General features: G+C 37.4%; 1 protein-coding gene across 5 annotated transcripts in view; it reads left to right on the forward strand.

The window, feature by feature from the left end:
* The window catches only part of mtnr1aa (melatonin receptor 1A a), a 55,928-nt gene that overhangs the window by 24,265 nt on the left and 14,483 nt on the right, over positions 1-17,180 (forward strand). The window contains exons 2-3 of one of the 5 annotated variants that reach the window (XM_079864782.1): positions 9,631-9,763; positions 11,431-11,552. The exons of 1 other annotated variant lie outside the window; for it this stretch is intronic. In XM_079864782.1, the coding sequence (XP_079720908.1) occupies positions 11,543-11,552 (10 nt within the window). In that variant the 5' untranslated portion in view covers positions 9,631-9,763; positions 11,431-11,542. The remainder of the gene's footprint in view (positions 1-9,630; positions 9,764-11,430; positions 11,553-17,180) is intronic. 3 more of the 5 variants (XM_079864784.1, XM_079864781.1, XM_079864783.1) reach the window with 3 other exon arrangements.

Raw genomic sequence — 17,180 nt, forward strand, 5'->3', positions numbered from 1 at the left:
AATGAATGTTTATTGCATTATTTTACTGTGTTTAGTGTTTGAGTGAATGACTTTGTGCACCTTCTGTATACTAGTATTTAGTATGTTAATATTAGGAAAGTCTGCTTGTGATGAACTTCATGATTCTTAATGAGGTTTCCTCTTTTACCACCTGCATTATTATGGTGGTTGCTGTCAGTGTTTAAACAACAGAAGTTGTAACATAAATCCCAAGTGTCCATAACTGATAACAAAAAATATTAAAAAACACATTTATTTGAACGAAACACTTTCAAATGTGAAGTGTCAACCAGGGAATTCTGGGAATGTCAGTTTACAGTTTTTCACTCTAAATTATAATTTAACTTGCCTTGTTTTTGTTGTTGTTTTTTTACTAGTAAAAACTATTTTAACAGTATTTTACTGTAAAAATGACATGAAATCTACAGTTAGGTCTTTCACAGTTTTTCCTGGTTTCCCTATAGCGTTTTTACAATATTTTACAGCCAAAATTACACTTTTTTTTTTCTTTTCTTTTTTACAGTGTAGCCATTTTTAAAAGGGTTGTACTATATATATATATTATATTAGTTCTATATTAGTACTATATTTAGTATTCTCAACCTGAATAATGTTTAAATAAGGATCTTCGCTGGTACTTGCATGGGTTCAAATCTCGCTGCCAGGTTGTTGGTGTTTGTCTGGTTTGTCTGTGTTCCCTGCCGGCCACCCTTAGATCTCTATGATGTTTTGGTGCTGATTCTGTTTAAATATGGCAAGGGCCTCCAGGGATCCCACACGGGCCTCAGTACATCGTATTTGATATTTCAGTGGCGAGGTATGTGTGGGGAGATATTCCTTTTTTAATTGAAGTGGAAATTTTCCACCATTTTTTTGTGTGTGTACGTAGTGTGTTTACATTGTGCTTTTAATTGTCATAGCATAGCTTTCTTCTGTAGGCCACATGATTTAAGGTATCAATCATGTACATAGCCCAGAGTTTTGTTCGGAAGAACAAGGAGCAGTAGTAATAGCAATGTTTTGCTTTGTAAGCACCAATAATGAAGGTCAGTTACCCCTTTTCCACCAAAAAATAACTGGTTCGGAACTGGTGCTGGTTCAAAGTTGGTTCAACTTACGAACCTTCTCAGAACCTGTTTGTTTTTCCACTGACTAGAGAGCCCAGCGAATGACGTCGTTACGTTACTGTGTACGTTGCCATAGGCTACGTCTTAGCTTTCCTAGAAACGCTTGCGCCAAGTTAGATTCAAGCATAACAATTACAATGGCGGACTACATCGTCTTTCTGCAAATGTTTCTCCTGGCTTTGCGATCCCATATTGGGGTCAGAAGAAGATGTTTAGAACACATTTGTGCTGCTCATCTGGATTACTATAGACGGAGGTTACGTTCGAGAAGAAGTTCGACAATAACCCCGCCCCCAGACCCAGACGTAAGCATGACGTGGTAAAAGAACGGTTCTAGACCAGCAAAGAGTTGGTGCCGCTTTGGAACCAATTTTCCTGGCCGAGAACCGGTTCCTTGGCTGTCGAAACACAAAGAACTGGTTCGCGAGTAGGCACCATCTCCGAACCGGCACCAGCACTGCCTTGGTGGAAAAGGGGTAAGAGTGTGCTGAATGGATAAGCATTGAATGATGGAACCTTCCTATGTGGAATTAATTTCTTTATTCTGCTGTGCTCGTTTCCACCTCTGATCATTGATTTTTGGTTGCCAGATCTTTTTCTGTCACAGGTGTGTGTTTACAATCTGAGAATCTGCGGGAAGCCAGGGTAACTTTCCTAAACTGTCAGTGTAGCTTTTAAAGGAACAAACTTTTTCAAGTAGCAATGTAATATTGTTACATTTTAGTGTGACATTTACAATTGCATATATTTTATGACACGGTGTTCCCTATCAGTCAGTCACGACGTAGGCTACGTCTCTGTTCCCTCCTTCAGGGAACGAGCGTTAGCATATGTAACTGAGACGTTACATGCTTTCCAGCTGAATGAACTAAAGGAATAATGAAATACGCTCTTATGAACTGCCTTATCTTTTGTACAATATGTGGCATTTTTTTTAGTGAGTACATTCATTCAGACTTTTTTTCCTGAATACTTTTTTCAGTTTCATTCAGTTTACTGCCCAAACAAACCATCCATCTATCCATTTCACAAACCCGACCAAACCAATGCACTAAAATTATTCACCTTATTGTTTTGTGTGAAAGAAATTCTAAAATGAGATATATTTGAAAACATTTCCCGCTTAAATGGCTTGAGTGTAGTTACTACTTTTCTTTAGTAGCTTGTAGAAAAAGTCTTACAAATTTTTTTTTGTAATACCATGGTACCTTGATGATCCCCTTCTGAGGAACTTTACTGTAATATGTCCATTTATACTCTATAAAATGTATAAACAAATTCAGTGTACAAGATGTTTAAAATATTCTAAATATTTCTATATAACCACAACTAAGAGTACTGTTACTTTAAGCTATGAGTACATTGCAAAGCTAAAGTTTCAAAGCTTCTTCCCGAACACTCTACCTGATCTAGCAGTTCGGAAGATGTTTCTTTGCCTGGAGGCAACATTTCTGAAACTGTGTCTGTAGGTCCCAAACCACTCCCACAGACACGTATACAAACGCTGACCAGGCCCTTATATAGGGCATCGTGCCAGAGCTTAACTGTGTCTCATCTGATATCTGTCTCTTAATGGGGATTCCAGAGAAACTAATGGCAAATGTAAGGTGTTAAAGTAACTGCCACTCTGGATATACAGCATGGGCCTGATAGCTCGCTTTGTGGTTTCAGAGTACATGCATGCTATTGTGTTTTAGTTATACTCTATACACACACACACACACACACACACACACACACACACACACACGTAACACATGTAACACACGTAATGTAAAGACTGGAAAAGTCTCTTAGCCCCATCTACCACTGGGTTTTACTGCTCATGTTATGATGTTCTGTACCTTTTCCTGAAGCGAGCTGCTTAACATTTCTCACTGGGAGTGGGAATTGCTGACACTGAGCACCTCTTAAAGGTTGATTGTCCTGAAATCATGGAATGTTCTGGAAACAAGCTTTCTTATTGTTCATGCTCAATAAATGTGTCTAATGTTTTTCTAGGATCCTCTCCAACTCAAATCATAACTATTATTCAGCAGCACAAAAGGGCAACAGAAACTAGATTGTTCATGGTGACCCTGGTCGCGTTTCAGTAACCATTAACCGTACAGTAGATTCTAACCACTCGATGTGTTATAAATTATACAATTATGTGTCTATGTATTTATATGCTCATAAATAAATAAATAAATAATGTTGAATATATTATAAAAATGTATAGCCTATATATACAGTATGTTTTTTAAATATATGCAACATTATATTAGAATTTATATTGTTTATAATAAAGTGGGATCTGAGACTAATTGAATAGCTGGTAAAGAAATATAAAAGATTGTCAGAAAAACATAGAAATCATGGAGGGGTCTGAAATTGTCATCGTAGGTGCATGTCCACTGTGAGAGACATAATCTAAAAAAAATATCCAGAAATCACAATGTATGATTTTTTTAACTATTTATTTGTATGATACAGCTGCAAATAAGTATTTGAACACCTGAGAAAATCAATGTTAATATTTGGTACAGTAGCCTTTGTTTGCAATTACAGAGGTCAAACGTTTCCTGTAGTTTTTCACCAGGTTTGCACACACTGCAGGAGGGATTTTGGCCCACTCCTCCACACAGATCTTCTCTAGATCAGTCAGGTTTCTGGGCTGTCGTTGAGAAACACGGAGTTTGAGCTCCCTCCAAAGATTCTCTATTGGGTTTAGGTCTGGAGACTGGCTAGGCCACGCCAGAACCTTGATATGCTTCTTACAGATCCACTCCTTGGTTATCCTGGCTGTGTGCTTCGGGTCATTGTCATGTTGGAAGACCCAGCCTCGACCCATCTTCAATGCTCTAACTGAGGGAAGGAGGTCGTTCCCCAAAATCTCGCAATACATGGCCCCGGTCATCCTCTCCTTAATACAGTGCATGTCGCCCTGTCCCATGTGCAGAAAAACACCCCCAAAGCATGATGCTACCACCCCCATGCTTCACAGTAGGGATGGTGTTCTTGGGATGGTACTCATCATTCTTCTTCCTCCAAACACGTTTAGTGGAATTATGACCAAAAAGTTCTATTTTGGTCTCATCTGACCACATGACTTTCTCCCATGACTCCTCTGGATCATCCAAATGGTCATTGGCAAACTTAAGACGGGCCTTGACATGTGCTGGTTTAAGCAGGGGAACCTTCCGTGCCATGCATGATTTCAAACCATGACGTCTTAGTGTATTACCAACAGTAACCTTGGAAACGGTGGTCCCAGCTCTTTTCAGGTCATTGACCAGCTCCTCCCGTGTAGTTCTGGGCTGATTTCTCACCTTTCTTAGGATCATTGAGACCCCACGAGGTGAGATCTTGCATGGAGCCCCAGTCCGAGGGAGATTGACAGTCATGTTTAACTTCTTCCATTTTCTAATGATTGCTCCAACAGTGGACCTTTTTTCACCAAGCTGCTTGGCAATTTCCCCGTAGCCCTTTCCAGCCTTGTGGAGGTGTACAATTTTGTCTCTAGTGTCTTTGGACAGCTCTTTGGTCTTGGCCATGTTAGTAGTTGGATTCTTACTGATTGTATGGGGTGGACAGGTGTCTTTATGCAGCTAATGACCTCAAACAGGTGCATCTAATTTAGGATAATAAATGGAGTGGAGGTGAACATTTTAAAGGCAGACTAACAGGTCTTTGAGGGTCAGAATTCTAGCTGATAGACGGGTGTTCAAATACTTATTTGCAGCTGTATCATACAAATAAATAGTTAAAAAAAATCATATATGTGACCCTGGACCATAAAACCAGTCACATGGGTCTATTCTTTGAAATTGAGATTTATACATCATTTGAAAGCTGAATAAATAAGCTTTCCATTGATGTGTGGTTTGTTAGGATAGGACAATATTTGGCCGAGATACAACTATTGAAAATCTGGAATCTGAGGGTGCAAAAAATTTGAAACATTGAGAAAATCTCCTTTAAAGTTGTTCATTTATGTTCACGATAGTGCAGCATTCACTCACAAAAATCAATGTTTTATATATTTACAGTAGGAAATTTACAAAATATCTTCATGGAACATGATCTTTACTTAATATCCTAATGATTTTTGGTATAAAAGAAAAATCGATAATTTGGACCCATACAATGTATTGTTGGCTATCGCCACAAATATACCCGTGCGACATGTGACTGGTTTTGTGATCCAGGGTCACATATTGTGATTTCTGGATTTTTTGTTTTAGATTATGTCTCTCACAGTGGACATGCACCTACGATGACAATTTCAGACCCCTCCATGATTTCCAAGTGGGAGAACTTGCAAAATAGCAGGGTGTTCAAATACTTATTTTCCTCACTGTATGTATATATCTTCAGATTAAGATTTTTTTCTAGCAACGTGCCTTTATTTAAAACAAGAGAATTGTCAATTTATGCTAATTTTCTAAGCAGATATTTGTGTAAATGTCTGTATGCTCATGTGCATTAGATTCATTACTATCAGATGTATGTGTTTTGTGTGCTGAATATGCCAATGTGCGGTAGGCTACTCTCTGTAGAGCTGATAAGGTGAAATGAAGAAGCACTGTATTCCTGACCCTCATAATACACTCAGCTCTTCAGCCCGCGGCCTAACAGTTCACAAGCACACACTCACACACCACACACACACACACACACACACACACACACACACACACACACACACACACACACACACACACACACACACACACACACAATGAATATGAGAAATGTGTAAAAGGCATGCTTGACTTCTCCATGCTCTACTGTCAGCAGTTACTTCGTATATGCTTCATATATGCTTGTATTCAACGTTGCACACATTTCCCTGCTGCTCTCGTAATTGTTACCAGAAACTAATGTTAAATCCAATTACGCTATTTATAGGGAAGGCTGTAGGCTACAGTAGGGTGACCACCCGTCTCACTTTGCATTGTAGCCTACCGCACAGCATTGTCACCCCTTGTCCCGCACGTCTGTTGGTTTTTAATTATCATTAAGAAAACGTGCATGCATTATTTTGCCTTTTTAAGAAAGTATTTTATTTATTCTTTTTGCGGCGTAGTTTTTCACCTATATTTTACAGCGCTTCGTCAGAAGTAGCCTACAAATACAACAGCCGTTTTTAATATTCTATCCAATGGTTGAAAAGAAAGGAGTAAACACGGTCACTTGTAGGTTGTGACGGCTGTCAATCAAAATGTGGAGCGGTGATTCGTTCCATGTGTTCACTCTCAGAAAACAAACGGATAAATCGGTAAATTAAATTTTTTATTTAACAGAATTTACAACGTTAACTCACGACCAATTCGTACGAATTCGTACGAGTGATAAAAAGGTGGCTAATTTGTACGACCTCACTCGTACGAATTTGTACGATTTGTCTAAACCCACGTGATGGGTAGGTTTAGGGGCGGGGTCAGGGGTAGGTCATTCGTATGAATTCATACGAATTGGGCAATTCGTAAAATATGTACGATTTAGCAAAAATCGAACAAATTCGTACGAGTGAGGTCGTATGAATTCGTACGAATTAGCCACCTCGTAGAATTCGTACGAATTGCCGTGAGATCAGGCTGGAATTTATCAACCTGCTGTGGTTGTTTTAATTCACATCCTTTCTAAAATATGAAAGTTTTTGGTTTAATATAATATATTCTTAATATATAAGACTATCAATGATCTAATTTCATGTTGTTTTATATTTTATTTGTTCATTGTTTATTTTGTTGGATTTTAGTTGGATGTGGTCAGACCTGTTCAAAAATAGTTATCTGCATGATGCCTGGTGCCTTTGGGCTCAGTGATGTTGAATTTAAATGACATGTAAAATAAAGACATGTTATGTTACATTGTGATGTAATGGTGTTTTCTGGAAGAGACTAAAGAACACATACTTTTTATCAGCTGAAAGGCAGAATACAAATGTTTTTATTAAGTTAGATATACATTATATAACCCCCTTTTACGTCTCAACAATAGGTTGTAGTCAGAGAGACAGAGGGAAGAAATCAACTTCGATAGGTACAATGCAAATGAGGTAAAAGTACACAAAGCCTACAACTACTTACATTAACACAACATTCAACTCTGGGGTTGGGGTTGTAAGATGAGAACTCAAAACTGATGCACACAGCCAAACCACCTCCACCATAGCTCTGTTGAGGGTTGCAACTTCATGGACTTTGACTAGGAGTCGCAAAACCATGCTCTAGCAGACACAATACCTCAGCTTTCATAACTTCCCTTTGCATTTATTCAATGCGGGTGTTGTTTAATCGGCTGGGTATCCCGTACAACACTGTCATGACACATCAATGTAGTCTGAGAAGGAACATCAGAAAACAGGTCAGGATATTTAACAACAAAGTCATTAACAACTTTGCTCTGTTCTTCAGTTAAGTGGGAGAGATACTTTAAGACTGCAGATCACTCAAAATAACTGAATTCTGCAGGTGGGCACACAAAGTTTGAGCATCTTTTGCAACCAGTCCGTCCTCCTTAGGACATTCAACAGGTAGCAAAACTGCTGCAGACAACAGTTTAACAACAGGAGCATCTGAAGTTACATTTCAAGTGATGTATGTCTTCAACATATTTACCTGACAAACTCTACTATTACGTACCCGATCAGGAGTGCCAATAATGTAATTAGTTTCACTAAGTCTTCTCTCAACAACATAATGGCCAGAAAACTTTGCTTGCAAGGCTGTTCCAAGCACAGGAAGTAGAGCCAGAACAGACTCGCCAGGCTAAAGCTCACGCCTCGAGATTTCATCTTACCTTTTATGGAAAGAGGTCAAACACTGCAGGGAACTCTCTTATTGCGAAAATCGTCAATGGTAGACCTTCCACCCAATCTCAACCAGTCGCTGTGAAATCTTTCTAATGCATCCTGAGACGCTGGATGATACACACTCGCCAATTGATGCTTAACTCCCAATTAATTCAGCATCTGTGTAAATACTTTTGATGTAAAATTGGAACCCTGCTCTGATAGAATAACCCTAGGCAAACCAAAGAGAGAGCGGGATCGGTTTAAGAGGAGCTAACAGTATGGTCTGTTCTTGGTTTTCCCGCTAACTGGCTGTATGACATAAGCGGAAAAATGTAACGGCTGACTTCAAACTTCAAAAGAATAATTAACAAAAGAATGAACAAAAACGCAACACGAAATACAATCACTATACCTTCTACTTAGAGGTGAATATATCCGCTGCATTTGTCGATACAAGAAGTTATTGTGTTCACATGTCATCAGGTCAGTGCAAAAAGTACACAGAAGCATTTTTGGGATTTCTAGACATTGAATTTCGTGTCACGGATTTCTCACAACTTTTTCTAGGCAAGACTGAATGAACTGTGACACTAATAGAGTCACACGAACGAACACGTCGCATAGCCAAACACAGACCAACGGCCAAGATCAGGATTTTCTTTAATTAATACATTAAATTTCATTTCATATGCCCCCAGAACACTTGGAATATACGACACGTGTGGCATGGGATCATTCTGTTAATTTTTTTGATGCTGGCAGCTATTCACTGCCATTATATGGACGAGCGCGAGCGGGACATATGTCTATATACTGTATATAAGAAGATAAGACTTATTGCTCTTGTAAAACGTCCACTTCCAACCACATGCTGTGAATTAAATTGCCTTAAAAATTCAGATGAAAAAAACAACAATGCAACAAATAATACAAAACAGATGTTATTAAAATGTGATTTGAATATTGATACCATTTAAAAGTTTGGGGTTGGTAAGATTTTTGCTAACACTTTACAATTAGGGTTTCATTTGTTAACATTAGGTAACTATATTAGTTAACATAAACTAACAACGAACAATACTTTATACTAATACATTTTTAAAAACCGAAGTTATATTTGTTAATATTTGATAATGTACTGTGAACTAAGATAAACAATGAACAATTTGATTTTTACTTACTGACGTTAAATACGATTAACAAATGCTTTGAAAAATATACTGCTCATTGTTACTTCATGTTAACTAATATGGATTAACTAACGTTAACAAATGAGTACTTATTGTAAAGTGTTTTTATTGTAATATATTTTAAAATGCAATTTATTCCTGTGATGGCAAAGTTGAATTTTTAGCAGTCATTACGTGCCACATAAAACCGTTAAAACATCATGAATTTACACTTGACTTAAAAACAAGTGCAAAGATAAAACATCGTCTCCTCATTTCAGAAGACCATCACATGCCACTGCTCTTGGAGGACATGCTTGTTTGAATAGGACAGCCTAATGCTTGACACTCGGGTGGATGAGAAGTAGAACTGACAGTCCTGTCAGCATGAGGACTGCCGGAGTATATGAGTGTGTGTGTGTGTGTGTGTGTGTGCGGTGACTTGGGCTCAAACCTGACATCTGACAGGGTGAAGGCCTCAGTACCACTATGTGTATTTCTCCACCTCTCTTTCTGTGTTTGTGTGAATGTGCGTGTGTGTATGTCTCAGAGTCTGTGGCACGGATCTGTCACCTCGTGTCTTGCCAACTTTGCTCCGAACTTGCCTGACATGGAGTGTGACACCACCTGTGGTGTTTTGTCATCCCTATTTGCTCTGGGGAGATGCTGAGCTTGTACGACAGGTACCGTCACACCGTCCACAATCTGTGGCATAACACCCGTGACACGAGGTCGTAACGCACTGGCCGCAAACGATCCATGAGAGCGTGTGGGTGTGAGGTTGTGATCATACATAAAGAATAAGAGTGCTGAACGTGTGTTATTGGAAAGTTCAAATGGTCGAGCTTTTGTTCCACCCCCAGCACAATTGACTATTTCAGTGTCGTTTGAATGAGAAGTTTCATCATATGCATACAGACAGAAAAGGTAAAAGGAGAATAGACCTGCAACAACAAAAAAAAAAAAAAAAAGAGAGAGAGAGAGCGAGAGATGTCTGTGCATGCGTCATGAAGAAATGTGTTCACCCCAGCAATCTTTGCTGTCCTTAATTCAAGCAGGCAAGCAATGCCAGGAGACAAAAAGAGAGAAGATAAGGACATGACTGAGCAGAGATGATATGAATTGTTCTGGTCTTTTTGAAATTTTAAATGCTTGATAGCATCCTTGAACTGTTTTTTTATATAGCAGTGGTTCTTGACTGGTTTTTGATTCAAAGAGCCCCTGCTGTTGAACATAAAATGCCTGATATTTGGTCATTTTTGCGGTAAATATGACAAAACTGCTTGTTTTCCAAAAAAAAATTGTAACATGAATTGGGAGTATGATTTGTTTTGTGATTCCATTGGTTTCAAGAACTGTATATTCTTAAAATAAAAACTCTATTTAATTGAGGGGAAAATATAATAATAATAATAATAATAATAAATATTTCTGCTTACATTTTGATTTTATGCATTTTTTTTAGCATTTCAGTTTAGATTAGAGTTAGATTATTTTAATACGTCAAAAACAATTTATTTAAATATGTTTTAGTCATTCTGTGGCCACCTTAAAAGTTTGCTAAGGCCCACGGGTGGGCCCTGTCCCCTGATAGGAGACGAAGAATAGTCTATTTTTGGCTTTTCAAACTTCATACTGAATGTTTCTGGCCTCAAAAACTGCATATAGCCTATTCTGGCAACTCACTGTGGATAATTTCTCATTATATTAGTTATCACATACATGTAATGCAAACTCCCCAGCTGTATTACATAGTTGATTGATTTTCAACTTTATTTTGATGTCCTAAAGGGTAATTCACGACTGGCAAGATGAGGTTTTAATAAAAGTTGGCTGTCTACACAGTATTAAAATCTGTGCTACATGACTAGACAGGAAATAGAGAAAAGGGCTGTGTCGAAAAAGCTGGGAAATTTCAATGCCCATAATGCACTTGCCGCCTGTCCGTGAGGATACAAGATATGAGGAAATGCGATATGTAGTTTTCACAAAAGCCCTGAAGCTGTCAAAAGTCTGTCAGATGGTGCGCTTTGTCATCCGACTGCATATTTTTGCTGACAAATATGTGGAGATATCTCGATGCAAGTAACACAAGAGAAATAGGCAAGAGAAATACAAAAGCTGGTTGAAAATCATCAAGCTCACCCTTTAAATAGCCATTTTACATGACACAGGCAGCACTTTCAAATTGCAAAATCTTAATATATGTAATGTTTATCACTGTAAATTAAATATTAAGTATTGAAAATATTTAAAAAACTTACATTTTTATCCCTAACAAAGTAATTGCATTTTACTGACTTGATTGCCTGTGCTATAACATGAATCCTTGTCCATGTTTGGCTTCTAGCAGGTGAGGACACTTGTGGACAGAGGTGGAAGGGACCTCTGGCAGCAGAGAGGGAGTAAAGCACAGGGAGCTGCTTCTGAAAAATGCCCATAAGCTACTCAAACGTTACCCGATGTATCAATGTGAGTGGTGGTTGCAAACTAGCGAAACTGCTTTGAATGTGCGAAAGATTACTGAGAGCGCCCTAAGCTGCCCTAGGCAGTTAGCTATGTTACCTATGCTGGGTCCTCCAATGCGCCTTGAGGATGTCTTTTACTGCGATTTATACGATTAGTGATGTCAGTGCTAGAGTTTGAAGCTTTCAACGTTTTGCAGCGTGCATGTTGTGGTGGTCATCAGCGATGACCGTATTCTCTTATGCACACAGTGAACTGCGCACACTTTGTTTCTGTCGCTTATCTGTGGCTCTATACATTCCAGGTAAATCAATCTCTTGATATACATAGACGTATGTACATTATTTTGGTGATTTTGTTTATTTATTATTATTTTTTTAAATCATTATGTTACTCTGGGTTTGGGTCCACTTGGGCTGAATTACAGAAAAATCCCATCTCAGAATCATCTCTGTGTAGTAACAATGGTAATTTCACTTAGACTTTTTCAAATGAAGAAGTCAATCACAATAGGAAGTCTCTATAATTCAAACTCAGGACCCTGTTGTCACAATTATGTTTAGTTAGTTTTGTTTTCATGGACTTTTAGTTTGTATTCATCCGTTGCCTGTTTCCTTTGTTCAGTTTCCCGCCACTCATCAGTTTCCATGGACACTCATTAATTATCACAGCTGTTTGTCATTGTCTCGTTATAACTGTGTATTTAAGTTCCTCTGTGTGCTCACTTCAATTGTCCGGTATTGTTGGTGTATTGCGTGTTACACGCTGTCTCGTTGCTATTGCTAACCTTTGGATTGTCTGTGTCTACCTTGGTTTCTTTATTTAAATAAAAGGACTTCTGTTTGATCTTCTCTGCCATTCGTCTTTATCATCGGACTGACAACGTTACACCTATTTTATGTAGTGGTGGGCAGATCTAGGCTTCGTGGAACACTGAAACAGTTGAAGCAAATGTGCCATATTGTGTCGAGGCTTCGAAACAATCCGACACCAGTCTCCACGGTGACCCCTATGGGTCAGAACAGTTTATTAAAAGTAAAATCTTTCAAATGCAATTATCTAATCATCTAATAAGATTATCAAGTGTATATATGTTATTTTATCAATTGTCAGGGTTTGTTTTGTTTGTTCTATGAATGGCTCAGCTAAACAGGCCAATAAGACTATTAACTACCATTATTCATTTTAATTATACTAATGTATAATTCAAATGTTAAAACGTCTACACATGTATAAAACTGATCAGAGATCAGAGATTTTTTTCAGTCTATGGGTAAAACCCACAGACACTTGTTCATTGGTTCTCAGTGACTCCTCATGATTCATGGGTTGACAGAGATTGTCGCCCCCAGCGGTGAACCATTGAAATTTCGAAGTTTTTCGACACGTTTCGAAACAGTTACGAAGTAATGAAGCCTCGTTTACTGAAATCACTTGACTTCTGGCAGTTTGATACAAACCATTGATTCGGAACAAAAGATTCGTAAAGTCTTCGAAGCTACATGAAGCAGTGTTTTGAAATTACCATCACTAATTTTATGTAGAATAACATTTAAAATGTTTTTAAAACTGTAATAAATTTTTGTTTTACTTTTTATTTCTAATGATAATGTTCGATTTGCACTTTGATACATACACTACCATTTAAAAGTTTGGAGTCAGTAATATTTTTAAAATGAAATTAATACTTTTATTGGGCATGGATGCATTTAATTGATAAAAAAAATCACAGTTAAGGCTTTTACATTGTTACAAATAAATGCTGTTCTTTTGAACTTTATTTATCAAAGAGCACAACTATATATATATATATAAGTCAGCTTCATGACTATGTCTAAGCTACGTCATTACTTCAGGTTGAATGATTCTGATTGGCTAAAGAATAGATAAACATAGTCAATTTCCACACATGGACTGATAGGCAGTAGCACATCTCCATTGTCTGTACAGCTGCCACCAGGACCCCGAGTTAGGTAAGATTGGCCCTCTGAGGTCACAAGACTGTCTAGGCGCCAGCATGTCGGAGAAAACAAGTCAGTCAATCACCAAAATGTTTTCGCCAATTGTTCCTTAACGTGTAACCAAGAATACTAACACGCGCACAGACACACAGCTTCTTCAAGGTTGGATTTGGTCAGGCTCTAACTATAAACAGGAGACTCTTCCCAAAACATCCAGATCCAGAAAGAACATGTTCTTTTTCTCAGTGAGAGGACACTTTAATATAGAACAGTAAAGTAAATGCTTTAACTAAGAAATGGTTACTTAAACTATTGGTTCCAATGGCAGTTGTGACCTATAGTTGTCATGTGAGCTAGAAGAACAGATATATGCTCTGATACAAGCTCTGTTGCTGTATTCCTGGCATGGACCAGACCCTTCAGTCACCTCTCAGATATCAAATACAGACATTAGAGAATACATGAAAGGAACATTTCAGTATTCACACTGGTAACTTCTACAACTAAGTAAAATCTCATAAGCTTAGAGAAGTCATTCAACTCATTTGATATTTAGAAGGAAAAATATTAAAAATCACTATATATATATGAAGACTGGAGTAATGATGCTGAACAATAAAATGAATGAAACAATAATTTTAAATACCTTTAATATAAATACCTAAATATATTTTTAACGGTAGTTTCTATAGTTTTTAAATATATGAAAGCCATTGGTTTGATTTTCAGGGAATGCATGAATTGATGGAATGTCCACTTTGAATGCAATGTAAATTTCTTTGGATAAAAGCTTTTGCCAAAATGTATAAATATAAAGCTAATGACTTGTACGTCATGGTTTTTTATCTTATCATTTAAAAAACTATTAATTAATATTTAGATGGCTTTTTTAAAGCTACAATATGTAAGAAAAAAAAAATCACTTGCACAGTGTGATATATTTCCTGCAGTTGTGTACTTACAATATCCCAAAATTTCCCAAAGATTTTTGATTTCAGAGAAATTCCTATTTTAAATAATGGCTCATCCCTGACTCCCTGTTCACTTGTCGCCTGTCAATGACGTAATATCCGCGTTATCCCTGGTTTCTGCTCGTACTGCCATAGTAACCATGGCGACAGACGTGGACAACAAACTCTGCAGGACAGCGGCCCTCCAGGACCGAGATTAGTGAACCCTGGTCTAGCGGCACGCTCACGCTGTTGTTGTTTCGTTCAAACATGGACCATGGCAAGCAGACTTTGGGACAAAAGGAGAACTAAAATGAGGATCAATATCAGCGTGGCGTTTTTTCGAGATGCTGAGAGCTCCACGTCCGCGACTAACTTTGACTTGACAGAGACACTCTTGTATGTACTTTATTAGACAGGTGAGCAAATGTACATAAAACTAATCAATGTTATATAGCTCAACATGATGAAATCAGTATGTTATTCTAATGTTGATCTAGCTTACTGCTAATCTCATACAGACAGACTAACACATAGAATAACATTATAACTTTCTACACACTCAAATGCGGTTTAGTGTGATAGTGTAGACCAAGTGAAACAGCACTGTGTTACCTCACAAGTTTCATTAGTCTAATAAACTGACCTGTGTGAGTATTTATTCAGCAGTTGCGGGTAGTTCGGTAGAATCAAATGTCCTTATTCCTTTATATCAGCGGGACTCGCATGTGGCGCTGATATCTGTCTCTCATTAGCAATCGCGCCCTGCTTCATACCATAGTCATGTTAAAAAACATGAATGTTTTCACTCATCCATAAACATTATTAGATCTTTCGGCATGACGACAAGTCCCATTATTCCGCTTGTTCACTGCGTCATCAACCTACGCCTTTGTTATTGTAAGAGGTTAGCAACCCCTAGTGGTGAAAATAAAAAAATACGTATTGTAGCTTTAAATATATTATATTGGTTGTAGTGATATAGGTTTCTTCCCAGGTACAAATGTTTATTTATCTTGTTTCATTTAAAATTAAAAATGTTAAAAATGTTTTTTTTGAATGTGTGATATGTTATAATAACGATTAAACAAAGACATAGGAACTTTTTTTTTTGAGCGCTATACATGCACACCTTCAGTGTGAATAAATAAATGCATCTTAGGAGTGCAGACATCACTAAGGAGTGCAGACATCGAAGACTCCTGCCCTTGGGGGAGTCCATGACCGTAAAAGAGAATAATTTCCATTCAAATGCATAAGAAAAATTCAGTGTCCTATCATGCTTCTACTTTTCCTCTCTTCAGCCTATGTATAAACTTCTGAGGTGCTTCTATTGATATTCATAAAGCCTTCAAAGTGCTTCTTTTGTTTTCAAACGTACTCAAAATTCCCCATCACTGTATACAGAGCATGAGGGAGAGATTGAGGCTCATCATTACTGTCTGACTGCCTTTCTCGTTGATAAACATGATATCAGTATCAGCCCAAATCGAATAACATCATGCAAGCTTCCCGCTATGGTAAACTGCATAGGTGAAAGGGCTTCTGCTGACACAGTAATCAGCTTGGAAAAAAACTGGAGACTATTTCTGTCACAGGTTCCCTGTCCTATTTTTGTCTCAGAAAGACCATAGCCAACTACGGTATGTTGGTGCTGAAAAGAGAGGGTAATTGGTGGATAATTAGCTGAAAACCTAGATTTTCATTTTCATTTTATTGACTGTATTGGAGTCTTTGAATGTTACATTCAAAGCCACCAGTTTTTCACTCACAGTCATTGCCATTCATTTTGTTTTACTGTATTGCTATTCATTTTGTTTTAATGTATTGCCTTTATGTTTTTACTGTAGCATTAATCTTTATCAATGAAGTGTTAAAGGTGTCATGAATTGAGAAATCACATTTTCCTTGATCTTTTGATATATAAGAGGTCGTTGTACTATAAAAATATCCAGAGCTCAAAACTTACTCGTTAGTCCAAAAACAGCTTTTATTGAAACCAAGCTCAGAAACTACTTGTTTCAGATTTTGTCACATTATTACATAGTGGGACAAAAGACCACCTCGGCAGAAGATCAACACCTACTTCTGCATCATTGCCTCTTTAGCCCGTCCACTGATCAGCGCATGTCATATAGTAATAAATACGAAAACAGGATTAATCGAGCAACAAAACGAGATTCCTCTAAGGTTTACAAGACTGATTTTCCACACTTTCCAATTGCCACACTCAAAAAAAAAAGTTTAAGCCCTTTTTCAAGATTTTTGCTTTTCCATTAATAGTAAAATTTCATCAAATTGAATTGAATAATCCTTACATATTATTCATATTATGAATTAAGACTTTTAAATGAGTAAAAAAAAAAAAAAAAACCTAGAGCTTAATAAAACATTTTGTAAATCTTAAGCTAAAATTTTAACACTTTTTTTTTTAAATTTATGAATACCAATCACATTAACTAAATGGTCCATGCCCTTGTTCCATGATGATTTATACAAAATGTTTTATTAAGCTCTAGTTTTTTTTACTCGTACAGAATTCTTAAAGTCCCTCTGTAGTCAATAATTTTATCCCTTAAAACTCATCTTTGATCACCAAAATGACATATTAAAATGTTTTTTTTTTCCTTTAAAAAATTGTCTTCATGCCTTCAAATAGCTTGAATGTAACTCTTGCCTCATTTAGTATACACGGTCCCCGCCTCCACTCACTCACATTGGCA

Source organism: Squalius cephalus, assembly GCF_949319135.1.
Source record: "Squalius cephalus genome assembly, chromosome: 2".
NCBI lineage: Eukaryota > Metazoa > Chordata > Actinopteri > Cypriniformes > Leuciscidae > Squalius > Squalius cephalus.